This window comes from Clytia hemisphaerica, unplaced genomic scaffold (genome assembly GCF_902728285.1).
Source record: "Clytia hemisphaerica strain Z4C2 unplaced genomic scaffold, Clytia hemisphaerica genome assembly, whole genome shotgun sequence".
NCBI lineage: Eukaryota > Metazoa > Cnidaria > Hydrozoa > Leptothecata > Clytiidae > Clytia > Clytia hemisphaerica.
In genome coordinates this window covers 1,696,050-1,710,409 of record NW_027104060.1, presented here as the reverse complement: position 1 = coordinate 1,710,409, position 14,360 = coordinate 1,696,050, and the positions used below count along the sequence as shown (strand labels likewise).

The 14,360-nt window shown below is 36.6% G+C and overlaps 1 protein-coding gene across 1 annotated transcript; it reads right to left on the bottom strand.

The window, feature by feature from the left end:
* Nucleotides 1-3,361: 3,361 nt before the first annotated feature.
* On the bottom strand, nucleotides 3,362-14,088 carry LOC136812458 (glutathione hydrolase-like YwrD proenzyme). The gene is made up of 9 exons (XM_067068959.1): nucleotides 13,077-14,088; nucleotides 12,629-12,909; nucleotides 11,618-11,780; nucleotides 11,206-11,412; nucleotides 10,734-10,887; nucleotides 10,059-10,314; nucleotides 7,840-8,002; nucleotides 5,585-5,755; nucleotides 3,362-4,985 (listed from the first exon to the last, which is right to left on the bottom strand). The coding sequence occupies exons 2-9, from the start codon at nucleotides 12,904-12,906 to the stop codon at nucleotides 4,683-4,685; spliced, it is 1,695 nt and encodes a 564-aa protein (XP_066925060.1). The 5' UTR covers nucleotides 12,907-12,909; nucleotides 13,077-14,088; the 3' UTR covers nucleotides 3,362-4,682.
* Between the last annotated feature and the right edge of the window lie 272 nt (nucleotides 14,089-14,360).

Here is a 14,360-nt window from a genome sequence, read left to right as displayed (position 1 = left end):
TCAAATAAAGTATCTTCTGAAAATTTCGTTCTTCCCCATAGATGCGAAAATGAAAAAAAAAGAAGCTTTCGTTTTCTGATTGTCTTTTTTAAATATCTGCCATGAAGTGTTATAAAATTTCTTATACACATTCTCCTAGGAAGAGGCTTCAAAAATCAAGGTACTTCCACTGACATGGCCTGATCACCAGGGTTTGAAATTGCACCTCTAAAACATCTCCAAATAAGGTAATTAATGGAGCAAAATAAGTGACTCTTTGTTGAAGATTTGCAACGTTAACGCTTGCCTACTCAGGACAATATTACCGTGCCAATTTGAACAAAACTTGTAGTAATAGTAATATTAGTAGGATACCTTCGGCAATCTCTCCTAACCAGGAGAGTTGTATCCTAATTTGGAGATTTAGGTATCCCAGATAGGAGAGCAAACACTTTGACCTGAATTTTTTAGGTTACTGCTTCGATCCGCATTTGGAAAACTATGCAAACCTTTTTTTCATCGAGATTTGCACCACTGACCAAAATTTCAAGTAATTTTTCTGGCGGGTTCCTTGAAAATTAACATCCTTAATAATCTGCCGTTCAGAGCCTAAAATTTTGCGAACACAAGCTAAAGATTTGTTTTTCTTTTTACGGAACGGCCCGAATTTTAAAATGGTAGCCGTAAATCCCTGGGTAGCCTGGGTGATTTTCGTGCGAAAAAGTTAGCACATTTGAGTGGTTTTGGGCTATAGTTTAGCATTCCGCCAGCCAAACTTGATAAAATTCAGTACACAATCTCATTTGCTTATTATTAACATCTTGGAAGCGGTAAGATAGCGCGGATGTCTCTGGTTGGTGAAAAATACAGGTTTTTTGGTTTTTAGTATCCAAACTAGGATGTTGATTGCTTTTTTAGAAACTCTTTTGCATCCAATTTAAGATACTCTCCTAAGTAGGAGAGATTGCCAAAGGTATCCTAACTTGCACTTGTTCTTGACTGTTTATATTAGCAAACCGCATAGATTTCTTCAACAACCTTCCAAAAGTGAATTTAGGGCATCCTCTAGGTCTTTTAGAGTGAACCCAACAGGTTAACATCTTACGAGGGAGTCTTTCCCAAGGCATTCTAAGGACATGACCAATCCAACGCATTTGTTGTTTGACAACATAAGAATCAACTCGTTTGAGATCAACTCTGCGAAGTAGATCATTTTGTGCTAATGTGCTCTTTCCAGGTGCCAAATTGGTTTACATGACACATAGCACAAACACAACGATTGAGAAAAGCACGTAATTTAAGGAGAATTCTTTCAAAAAGACACAAAACTTGTATAATAGGTAATATCTAATCTAATCTAATTTCCCACTGGTTACTAATTCCACCAAGTTTATCAATCATACTTCACTGCTGATATAGCGCGCCCTTTTTAACTTTTGTTTTCATTTAAAATGACCGGACGCCGAATGGAGAATTAGAGAACGCCTGCCGCCTAACCGCCTGATGAGATTAACAAATATCAAGTGTGTAACTTGCCGCGCAAGTGACGTCAAACGCTCACATTCGCTCTTGTGTTCCACTACAGATTTTTTTCATATTTCGATTTAAAAGCCTACTTCGGTGCGAAAGAGAAATCGTTTATTTTTTAATATGCGGTTCATTATACTCAAATCAAATGACTTTGGACGTTCAGTGAAATGGTGGTGGAATGGCCGTCCCATGTTGTGTCAGATAGTCCCAAGTTGGAGCAGTAGCAGTTGGACGGTATCAATCAACACTGAAGTGTGGAATTATTTATGCAAAAAACCATCGCGTTCGTCGCTTGACCCATTATTTAAAGCTTCTATGACACAAACTAGACAATCAATTGGATCTCATACACACTCCCCCCACCCCCACACTTAAAAAAAATACAGGAAATCCTCATGCCTTTTCTATTATAACTTTAGTTATTAGTTTAGAAGTTCTTCTAAATAAGAAGAACTAAAACAGATAAATAGAATAAAAGGGCTAATATTAAGGAAACTTTGTACCACAACTCAGCCATTTACTATTTTCAAAGGTAAAGGCCTAAAACTCTACTGGACTAGAAATAAAACAAACCTTCTGATCTTTGATTCCAACTTTACCGTTTACAAGCTTTTTTGCTGCGATTTTGCATGATTCAGATTTGTTTATGAAACCATAATGGCGGCTCGGTTGTCAGTCGGCTGTACCGGATTGTTGAAGAAAAGACCCGGGTTCTTAAAATATCGGATGAGCCCTTGTTACGAATCCAAAAAATATATTATACGCCGCGCTATTTATTGATTGATGACTGGCTTCTCCTTTACGGATTCTCTCTTTTACGATTTTTAGTTTACGGTCTTTGTATATATTGAGACGCATAGGTATAGAATTAGGAGTCGTCCCGTTAGAACCGTCTCCGCTATGGTTTATACTGCACTGCCTGTCAGTTTTCAATACACACACAGTTTTTGGCTCCATCCAGTGCGTTAATCTGGTGTGAACCACTGGAGAAAAAGGTCAATGCACTTTCACCTCATCCACGGTGTATTGTGGAATCGTTAATAGCACAGCCAGCGACGTTTTAGTACGGTTCTTTCACTTTAGCCATTTTTAGTATTCATCATTCATCCAAAATCTAGACTAGATCAATAAGATCATCAAAGCAATCCATCAAGTCTGGCACATTTTCTTACGGAGCCAAAAGTATACATATGTAGTTCCATGCCAGTGCTGAGAATCTGAAATAGGCATATACATCATCATCGGCGTTTATCCTAGGCTTTATATACATGTAAAGTATAGTCTCAAAAGCTTGTGTATTGTATTCACTTTTAAATCTACTAAATCAAACTCCAAACTTTTAAAAGTCTTGTCGAGCCAATATTCTTCTTTACGGTTCGGAGACTTGCACAATGACAAAAGCTATGCTCAAAAGTCTGGACAGGTGTCATACCAATCTGCCCAATCTCTTGAAAAGGGTACATTTTAAGAAGAACAACAGGGCTCGAGTTGGGAAAATTGAAGACCGCGATAGTCGACCGTGAGCTGTGGAGGGAGGGTTATTGTATGTTTCCGACCTAGGTCTTCAAAGACCTAGATCGAAGGATGATGGTGATGAAGTCTACTATCCGAAAAAGGTATTAAACATCAAGTTTTAATATAAATAAGCCGTGAGCCTCTCTCTTCTACTGATAATAAAGTAAGATAATCCCCTGGCATTACCTGTTTTTTGATTGCAAAACAATGTAATAAAAAACAAAACGTCAGGTTTCATTTTCTCTTAGATTTAAGACCATTAAATTGCAATTCAAATTTGTAACACAAGGATTTTAAGGGATTGGGACTAATCGCACGATCAAACGATCAAAAGAGCTGAACAAGAAAGGTATTTATTTTCCAATAGCATTTTCTTCCAAAGACATTAGTACAGCCACATGGTCGGCATCTATTTACAAATTCTTTGATTCTGCCGTATAAAAAAATGTTCCCTACAAAAAATATAATGTGGCAAATTACGTGCAAAATCTATTTACTTATCAAAAATGATATCCCTCGAATTCCCCCACCATTGTCTAAATAAACTCAGCAAACAGCTATCAATAGACGATATCGGCTTAACGTGAAAACTCAGATTTGACCTCCGAAAATTGCCCACAATGCTTTGCGCGGAAAAAAGTTCACGGTGAAATTTTTTCCGCACAAAGCATTATGGGGAATTCTCGGGATCAAATCTGAGTTTTCATGTGAAGCCGATATCGTCTATTTGGAAATAGTATGTGTTTGAGGAAATTATACAATTTATACAAATTTATCCAGTCCCTTAGCTCTCTTTTTGATAATTCTGATAGCGCTTACGAAAGTTTGCATTGGTTGGATTTTATTACGTCCGTAAAACCAAAAAGTGGCTTTGAGGTACAAGATAGTAATTTATAAGCAGAGAAAAGTCAAGAGCAAAATCTTCTTTGGAAACACCCTTCTCACAGACCCAATTGGCCGAATTATCGTCCCCGTTGGAAAGTTATCCTCCAATTTTTGTTCCCACTAAAAATAATCAAACAAACCAATCCTCACAGCAAAATATAATGCTATTTTTCCCACCCTACTGAATTTTCTGACTTGAAAACAATAGACTTTAAATCCCCAGCCATAAAAATATGGGTACATCAATCCCCATCGAGTTTTAGTCCGTTGTTTTTATCCGCACTGGCTGAAAAAATCCTACCGGGTCTATGAGAAGGGGGTGTTGAAAACATTTTTCATGGTCAATTTTAGCGGGTTTTTGGTTAAAGTGATTCAATCTTTCCAAACAATAATTTCTTCCGAATTAGACGATTTGTAACGAACAATCACAATTTCGAAGTTTAGTCAGACTAATTCTGAAGTTTTAACTTTCTTTTGAAACTTAGGCGAAAGTAACAAAATATCAAACTAAATCCTGGTTTAGACTAACCGGGCTAGGTTTAGACGGCCAACTCTCGAACCTACCTACCCCTCTCCGTCGCCCTCTATTGAAGTAAATGTCAAAACTTCTTTCAATCCTTTACAATGGAAAATTTTAGCTGCTAACTTTCTACCCACAGTTAACCTACTCTAACAATCATAAGAAATAGACAGAGCGAAAGTTCGCCGTTTTCACTAGAAGTATACGTCTGCTTTCCAGTGTAAAGAGAGTCTCCACCATGAATATTTCAGGATTAATAGCCCATTGCACATCCATCAGTGCGACTCTCTGAACCAGACCACAACACTCGGTTACCGTACGTGTCTCGCTTATTCAAAATAATTTGCGCACGTCCAAACATGATTCGATCCCAACCCGTGGTCAGTTTCACGTTATGTCCATATCTAGTAAGTTCGTCCATAGTCTCTTGGCTGACGCCGTCTTCGATATGAACAGTTGGTCTTGTTTGAGGGTTGTCAGGGTAAATGATATTGAATCGAGGCATATCAATGGCAAGTTGTGGATCCATCTGATGGTCAATCAAGTTCGTCATTAACTGAAAAAAAAGTTTCTTAATCAACAATGATTATCTTTTTTCTGTGATAACCATGTCAGCTCTACACGTCTTTTTTGTAAGAAATTAACCTCTTGAACTTTAACCCTAAAAATGCACTCAACATGTTATTTTTACCATTTTGTAAGTATTTTTATCCATTTTCTTGAGAAATCGTGGTGGACTTTAAAATATCCTTAACTTGTTCTTAATATTTTGGCAATCGAAGCCTTATACGTTATCGTATTTAGTTTCTCCTTGTAAAAAACGTGTATTTCAGGTCGAATAAAACTTTTTAATTCAATCTTTCGTGAAAATCCATATGCAGCCCTGGATATAGCTTATCACACTTTTAACAGAATTATCTTTCTTCAGTAATTAAGTATTTATCACGGAAAAAATGAGAGCCACAATTTATTAACGCGAAAGGCAGTATTTTCGATTGGCTCAATTTTGTCAAATAGTTGTAACTTACGCGAGGATGATCAATTCACGTTAATACCCTAAGTAGTTAAATAAGTGTAACAAGGTACCAAAAAACCGTCATGAATAATCACAGATTTTTTCCTGTGAATACATTAAGCAATAAAAAAACATTTTACCTGCACGTGACCTTGAGGTTGCATGAAAGCTCCCATATTACCAAAACAAGCGAACAGTTCTCCTGTATCTGCATGTGTGGCCATTCCAGGTATTATCGTATGGTATGATCGCTTGTTTGGTCCAACGCAGTTCGGATGATCCTCTTCCAGAGAGAAATTACCACCTCGACTCTGAATAAAAAATTGGATATTAACATCAATTTTCCAAGATTCTAGATACAGCACGGCTCTGATGTGTCGCGAGCACAGAGTACAATGTATCGTAAGCGCTGTGATTTCCCTATCTAGGGGTAGGAAACTATCCCAGGATAGGGCCCGGTCCGATGATATCGGGGGGTCAGCTTCTCTCTCTCTTTTCAAGATTCTAGTAATCCCCAACTATCTTTTGTTAGATTTAACTATTTTCTGAATAAAAATTGGATCACATTTATGCTCATCAAATCTTCCAACAATCTAGTATGTCCTACTTATAGATTTAGATTTGACGACGTACTATTGAAACAATGGGCTTTTCCAGAAAAAGAAATTGCCCCCACTGTTGAGGATATTGATTTTTCGAAGTATCGAACCCCCTGGATATCCTACTTTATTAGTAAAGACTCTTAAAAATATTCTCAAACCCCTGGATATCCTCTCTTATAAAGATGCTTACCACTGGATATTCGCTCCCTTGTAGATAGTTAATCCCCTGAATATGCACTTTTGAATAAAAATCGTTAACTCCCTGGATATCCGATATCCCCAACAGGGAGGGGGCACGGACTATTTCTGGGAAATCCCAATAGAGTTCTATGTGTCTGGAGTAAATTTACCATAAATGATTTTCGTGTGACAGCGGCTACAAACAACTTTATTTACATAACTGAACCCTAATTAAGAGAAAATCATTGCTACACCCTCATGGAAATGTAACCCGGAGAACTGGGATCTTGGTGAACTGGGTGGAGTTGATAAATTGCCCGGTGTTTTTGGAATTACTTAGAGCATGCAACAAATCCATACGATACAGTCCTTTTTGGAGAAGAACAGAAAATCATAACTTAAGTGACCAGTGTTTTTTTTTTTCAAAATTGGAAGCTATTTTTGTTCCTTTATTATAATGTTTAATGAACTTAAATGGGGTTTTGAAATAATCTATTGGCACTCCGTCCCATACTACAATCAGTGCCATAACATATTGGCTATTTTGGCTATTTTACCATTTTTCGAAAATAGCGAGAATGTCAATTTCGAGCTTGCAACTTGATTTCATCGAATATTTCAATCTGGAAGGGATTTATTGGTTTCTAAGCTATATTTCAAGCCCTAACGGAGCATTTTTGAACTTTTGGATCCTCAGATCTTAAGTCTAGCGTTAAAATTCTACCCTTTCAACCTAATTTAGAGCGCTTCCAAATTGTTTGTGGTTATAAAATTTCGTAGGGAATCTTCCTTTTGTGCCAAGTATTCTGGAACTGATTGTAGCAAGCGTGAACATATAAGTTAGTTTAGTCTTTCAGGTAACTATCCGACTATCTAATGACGTTACTGTACGTCAAGAAGAATGACTAGCACCCAGTTTCCCTGCGTTTACCACCCCTCTAACGGACGATATCTCTTCGCTTATTTCTAGATAGTATCGTCTTATTTACTTTAACTGGAAGCAAAAATAAATCAGAGGTGGACTCTAGTCTGATGATAACAGTACAAGGAAAAAAGCTTGAAGCTCTTTCATTCGAAGTTATACTATTCGATACGCTCCAATAATTATATTAAGGCTTAACTTTCACTAGGCAGATTGACGCTCTATCCGATACGATCCTTTATGAAAATAATTTGAAATCGAATACACGGGTTGCAAAATTATATCAATGCAGTCAAAGCATTGTGATTACTTGAAAAAGTTCACGTGATTTTATTCCCATGCTTTACAACTTACGGCTGATAACTTTATTAGTGTCAATAAATTCAAATCAATCAAAAGTAAATGTCATGTAACAAGCACATAAGAATTTCGAGTAAAAGCTTGATTTGTCTTCGGACATTAATTTTGCAACTTGTGTATTAGAGAATGTCAACTGTATCTAGTGTTTTGAAGATACACGCTTTTTCTTTTATAAGAATAACTTCTATAAGAATATCAGGGTGAGATTTCGGGTTTAAAACAATAGGCCTATTGTTTAGAACAATAGAAAAATAAGAATAATGCTCACCCTCAACCAAAGTACGCTATTCTTATAAAAAAAAAAGCGTGTACGGTATCAGTACAAACGCACCTGTAGGGCGAAGCCACAATCTTTCGGAACGATTCCCGACCCATGGTAGTTATAAACACTGTTGATAAATGAGCAAGCATTTCCTTCACTGTCCACCACTGAGAAATATACAGTGTTTTGTCCACTGTTGATTGTCGGATAGTGGTAATGCTCTGAAGCGATTCTGAAAAAACAAAAACAACAGAACCGATTTTTCGATACGCGTAGTTTAAGATTACGTTATTACTAGCCATAGCTTTCACTAACTGCCGCCCGCTAGTACAAATGCTTCTAAAAACTAATTAATGCTAATTAAGGCTTTTTAATGCTTTATAGCAAAAGTTTGGAAATGATTTGGAATAGTTAGAATGATTCTTCTCAGTTTTTTCTTTGAGATATCAATGAATAAGCTAACATAAATGAAACATATATGTTTTCTAAAAATGTGAATTACTTTTTACAAAGAATAAAATACAAATCTTAAAAACATTCATTAGGAAAAGTGTTCAGGTAGAATCAATTACAGACAGTTACAGATACTAAACCAGTCAAAAGACATGCAACTATATTTATTTCAACCAATTTGAAATATAAATGAAACATAGTAGAACCAAACAGCATAAGAAATGCTATGAGCCAGGAACATAACGAGCAGGAACCAAAAATTGACAGGTAACAACGTACTTAGTAGCTTTTCCAACGGTTTAACAAAGGATATCGTGATCCAAAATTGTTTACATTAAATGGATTTACCAGTAATCTAGAAGCTGTAACAGCGTTGTGTAAAGGATGGAAGATGATAGGACGTAACGTGGTAATAGTATCAGTAACGAGGCAATATTGATGAGAAGGAAGCAGGTATTAACAGGAAATAGCGTACATTCAGGACTTTTTCCAACGGGATGATAAGGGATCTCATGGATAAAATTGTTTACATTAAAAAGATATGCCATTTATCTTGCAGTTGTAACAGCAATATCGTGTAGAAGGATGGGAAATCATGACGTAACGTGGTAATAGTAGCAATAACGAGGTAATATTGCGTTGTCAAGGTAAACGAATCTTCATTCATAAAAAGCTTAAAGGGGAAATAAGAAACATGAAATTAGATGATATGGCGGTCATCGAAAAAATGCTTTGTTCGCGTCGCAACGGGTGCTAAAAATGCATGCGGGCGGACGGGCGGTCAAAACATTCCCGGGGCGGGGCGGGTGGTAACGCGAGCAAAACAATTTTTCGATGGTCGTCAGTGCAATTGAGAAAAAAGCTGTACTTTAAAAGAACAAGTTGCTTTTCCCAGATTTTTTTCTGCATCTCCGCACCGGAAAATCAGCGGAAAATTTGATGATGCGGCGGGCGGGTGACGTGAATAGAACAATTTTTCGATGACCGCCTATATGGTGAGTGTACTGAAATTTCCTCAAAAATAGTTCACTAAAGTTTCTTTCAATATTTGATAATAATTTCCCAAATAGTGCCAGGTAAGTATCAACAAGAACACAGGTTAAACATAAAAGATTAATAAAACCAAGTCTTATAAAAGTACACAAAGAAAAAAATATTTGTACTTACTGTCGAAGTACCATAACACAGGATCTTTAAGCATTCTTGCTGGGAGTAGAGTATATTGAATGAATGACGAATGTCAAATTAATTTAGTTACAGTGGAATTTCGTTGCCAATTCAACCACCAACAATAATCACTTTTGTCCATATTCAATCATTGTTCTACTATTTATTATCATTTTAATCATTTGTTCATTATTGGGGACAAACTGTTTGGGTCGAAAAATGAATCAATCTCCTGAATGTCTAAGACAGGAGACAGATTGTAATTTGACTTTCATTCAGCAAATTCACTGATTGGTATATGTATATATCTTGTTTAATCCGAAAGTCAAAAGTAAATGCGTATAAGTATTTTGACTGCAGGAGGAGAGAGCTTGAATTTAAAAAAACTTCCAGAAAATTCTCCATTCCATTTCCTGCATGTTGACCGATCGGGCAAAATTCTACGAACATGATAAAACAATTATCGTCATTCTATAAGGCCCTTAACTGCGAAATAATGGATGAAAAATGCTCGCAAAAATGTAAGAAATACTAATCTATAACCCTTTAAGTTTCACACTAAATTTACTAAGGAAAATACGATACGGGGAATATAAAAAGAGAAAAATCAAGTGGGCGACTTTTTATCACCCTGTTCTATCAAATAACAGGCTATCAAATTCGCTTACTTTTCCTCTTGTATCAATTCTGCTTTTGATTTCGCGTGCTCGTCAGACAAGAGTCTCTTTAAAACATCTGGTTTTGCTGAGTCAGCGATGTGTCGAAATCCGTCCGCAAATCCGAGATGTACGGCCTCAATCAGCCGATGCATATATGGTGCCGAGAGTCGGTCGCCGGGAATTTGGTCCATTTCTTTTAGTATATTAAAAGCGATTAACGCAACGAGGCCTTGTCCGTTTGGAGGCATCTCCCAGATCCTTATACCTGACGAAAAAGATAGATTCGTGATATTTACGGCTTAATCTTTTATACAGAAACACCGAAGAGAAGAAGCTCAAACTATAAAGATTGAAACCGTTTGCAAACACCTGGTGTCATGTTAAAGAAACAAGAGTTTCGCGCTTAAAAATATAAGGATAAACTTTTTAAAAATTAATAATAATCCCCATGGATTGATGAACTTTCCAATTATCTTGTGATCCAAGAACTTTCATTTAGGTCATTTATTACCATTTACTTAAACAGCTTTTTTGATTAAAATAAAAAACAACTTTTCTCCCTTCCGCACTACAAGAGCACAAATTTTGAGAAATTCTTTTGTTCATTCTGCACTGCTTTGCCAGCATAAAGGCTTTCCTCCTTAACATATCTCAAAAAAGAATATATTTTATCAACACGGTTACCTTTGTAGTCAGTGGATATAGGTTCATCAAATGTGTTAGTATGTGAGGCCATGTCTTGCATGGTTAAGCACCCTCCACAACCTTGAACAGCATCGACTATCGATTGCGCAATACTACCTTCGTAAAATCCCCTCTTTCCTTCGGCTGCCAATTTCTATAAATCGAGATTTAAGGAGCCAGTGTTTGGTAAAATGTTGAAAAGAAACTTAATGTTATTTGCGTGCATCTAAGAAACTATTCGGTGTTCTTGAAAATGACTTATTGTTAAGTTTTTCTATACTATGCTATCCAAAAGTTTGCTCAACAATCAAACGCCTCTCTGAGCACTGATTGGTTTAGTACATCATTATTACATCATCATTTTGTGATTATCAACCAATCAGAACAGACTTTTGGATAGGTAGCCGTAAGAACGGTATCTCTTAAAACTTAAAAAAAAAAGACGATCTTCTCCAAAGCAAATTAAATATACCTCAAAGATACCGGCAAGTTTTGTATTTTTCACGACATCTCCATGTTGCGGTGCTCTCCCATTTAGTAGCATATCATCTGGAAAGGAGTGCGGTGTACGTTGCAGCACTCCTTCGTTTTTTTGTTGTAGGTAAGCAGAAAATTCGTGGACGGGATAGCCTTCTTTACATAATGTAATGGCCGGTTGGAGAATCTCTTTCAATGATAACTATAACATAAAAAATAAGCATAAACTGGATATTACGGTAGTCTATATAATATACAGCTCCAGGCTTTTAGGCCATACTCAAATCTAGCAGGACACGGCTAGCGTTTATTATTGCCAAATTATTATTATGACTATAAATATCATGACCATAAAAAAGATACAGATCTCAGTCATTTACTTTTATAATAACATTTGAACAACTTACTTTTCCACTTCCGAAGCATTCAACAGTATCCACCCATCCAGCGGCGGCGCCCGGTACGTTCACACTGTCCGCACTGTTCAATGGGATACGGATGTGACCTTGAGCGCGCGATATACCTTTCGCTTTCAAGTAAACCAAAGACATGTTCGATGATGATCTCCCGCTGAAATTAGAATAGGAAAGAATGGGTGAACAAATAAATGAACGAAGAACGAACGAACGAACGAACGAACGAACGAACGAACGAACGAACGAACGAACGAACGAACGAACGAACGAACGAACGAACGAACGAACGAACGAACGAACGAACGAACGAACGAACGAACGAACGACGAACGAACGAACGAACGAACGAACGAACGAAAACGAACGAACGAACGAACGAACGAACGAACGAACGAACGAACGAACGAACGAACGAACGAACGAACGAACGATATCAATCTATAAGTTAGTTCATCTAATGTTTCCAGCTCACCCAAATAGAGACTTATACGCATGCGTAATTTTGCGTTTTTTTAAACCACATGTAGTTAATTCCCGTGACAAACAAAGAGGAATGAATCTGTAGAAATGGTACAGTCACTTTCATTCGGGGTTGTGGATGGCGAAATATGTCGTTCTTTGATAGTTAGGGTTAGGGTTTGTCATTCTTTTTGTCGCTTTTTATTAGTTATTACCGAGTTTATGTATCGGAGGATATCGAGGGCGACGGTAAGTGAAATGATACAAAACAAAGTCGATAGTCGATGTACGGCTCTATGTCGCCTTTGCTCACCTAAACAGACGACGGTATTTTGGTGTTTTCACCGTCGTCGAGCAAAGTCGACGGTGATTTTGGAGACATGTCAACTTTGCTTTATACCGTCCCCCTCGATTTATCTCGAATACATAAACTCGCTATTTGTCGTTCTTTTTAGATGGTTTGGAAACGTTAGATGAACAGTCTCCTATATAGGCTTTCATCCAACTCAACTGGTATTCAACATGTACTATTTAGCCTCTTACCTTGCATTTAAGCCTTTAACTTTCTTCGTTTTAGCGTCATAAAACAAGACGAACACATCTCCACCTATCCCAGTCGAGCCTGGATCTACCAAGTTCAATGTAGCCGCAATTCCAACAGCAGCGTCCGCAGCATTGCCACCATTTTGAAGTAATTGGATACCAACTTGTGTTGCTGTAGGGTCGCTAGTAGCAACGGCTGCGTGTTTAGAGAGTACAGCTGATCGTCGAGTGTTGTATGTATGAAAGCCTCGCATTATATTGTTGAATATTTTATTCATTACCTTAAATATACCAAGATGAGTTATCATGATAAGATTAAACATCAAGCACTCTAATATAACACACAATTTGATATCAGGTATGCAAAACACAAAACTAAGTACTAAATGAAATAGCAACGAAATTGTGTGACAAATTAAAATTAAAGTCAACAAAAAATAAGACTTACTTCTCATTTAAGTACGTGGTCAAGCATTCATGGATTGCAAAAAAAGAAATTGAGAAAATTACAGAAAGTTTTGAGCTTTGTACAAAACCTCGGACTCTACTTAAGTAAATACAAAATTCCCTTCTTAAAGAGTTGCATCTGATCACATTACATCACTAAATAAACAATCAAATGCAGCTAACTGTAACTCTCTCTATTCGACTAGGAAGTCCGATTTGTTCAAATTACAAAGTGGTTCGAATTATAGCGAATTTTTATTTAGGGTTCCCCATTAACGGGAACTGAGAATAAGTTCAAATTATAGAAAGATTCGAATAACAAAAGTTCGAATAATAGAATAAGGGTTCACTGCAGGTCATTTCAGCTGACGTTTATAATTAATTTATAATGTTAGTCTTTTGAAGGTTAGCTAGATGATTCGGCTGGCCTTTTCATATCCAAAATATTCAATTAGTGATTTTGGAAGGTTTTGCTTTGAAAGGTACTCACAGCTGAATGATGTCAAAGCTGATATTCTCGCAGTATGCTTCAAACTCAAATTTCGAGCCCATGAGTTTGATTTTGTGTATTCCAAGTGTAGTCTATCATTATTCTTGTATAGATGTACAATTTCATTGAAATTCCAATTTATTGATAGATGAAGAGGAGGATGGGAAACCTCATGTTGGTGAAATATTTGGTTGATTTTCAAATCCACAAACACAATACATTTACATCTAAATCTTACAACGATACGATATCGTAACAAATAACGATCCAATATTTTTATGATGCTCCAAAATGTTGAGAAATTACCGAATAATATTGATGGTTGGATTCCAAGATTCAACTTTTATTCATCCATCGTTGACAAGATAGATAATTTTCCATTCTCGAACTTGGTAACACATTGAATAAAGGTTGTGCTACGATTTTGTGACAATATATGCAGTGAATTTCTACTCAACGCATCGAGTATATGAAAGTTGCAACAATCTAATAATTGATAAGAGTGAGTGAAAATACCTTCAAAATTAAACTCTATAAGTAAAAGTTATCACACGGTACAGAGTACAATACTTTCTCTCTCCATTTGTCTTTCTCTGTGTTTTGTTTTTTTCGCTTCCTGTATTTTGGTGAAATCAACATCATAACAATAATAGTAGGGGGAATTTTGTTCGATTTTTTGGAATCGCTTGACTGTTTTGTTAGAAGCACTTGTTATATATTTTTGGAAAGCTAAGGGGTAGGGGAATCGAAATTACTATGTTTCCAACTTTTTTTCGGACACTTTGGTGTGATTTT

What these genes read in the sequence shown, in the direction of transcription:
- LOC136812458 (XM_067068959.1), bottom strand. Translation starts at nt 12,906, where the DNA reads ATGAATAAAATATTCAACAATATAATGCGAGGCTTTCATACATACAAC. An exon ending in GTTAAAGGCTTAAATGCAAG is followed by an intron (nt 11,781 to 12,628) that starts GTAAGAGGCTAA and finishes TTCTAATTTCAG; the next exon opens with CGGGAGATCATCATCGAACA. An exon ending in GAATTGATACAAGAGGAAAA is followed by an intron (nt 8,003 to 10,058) that starts GTAAGCGAATTT and finishes TTGTTTTTTCAG; the next exon opens with AATCGCTTCAGAGCATTACC.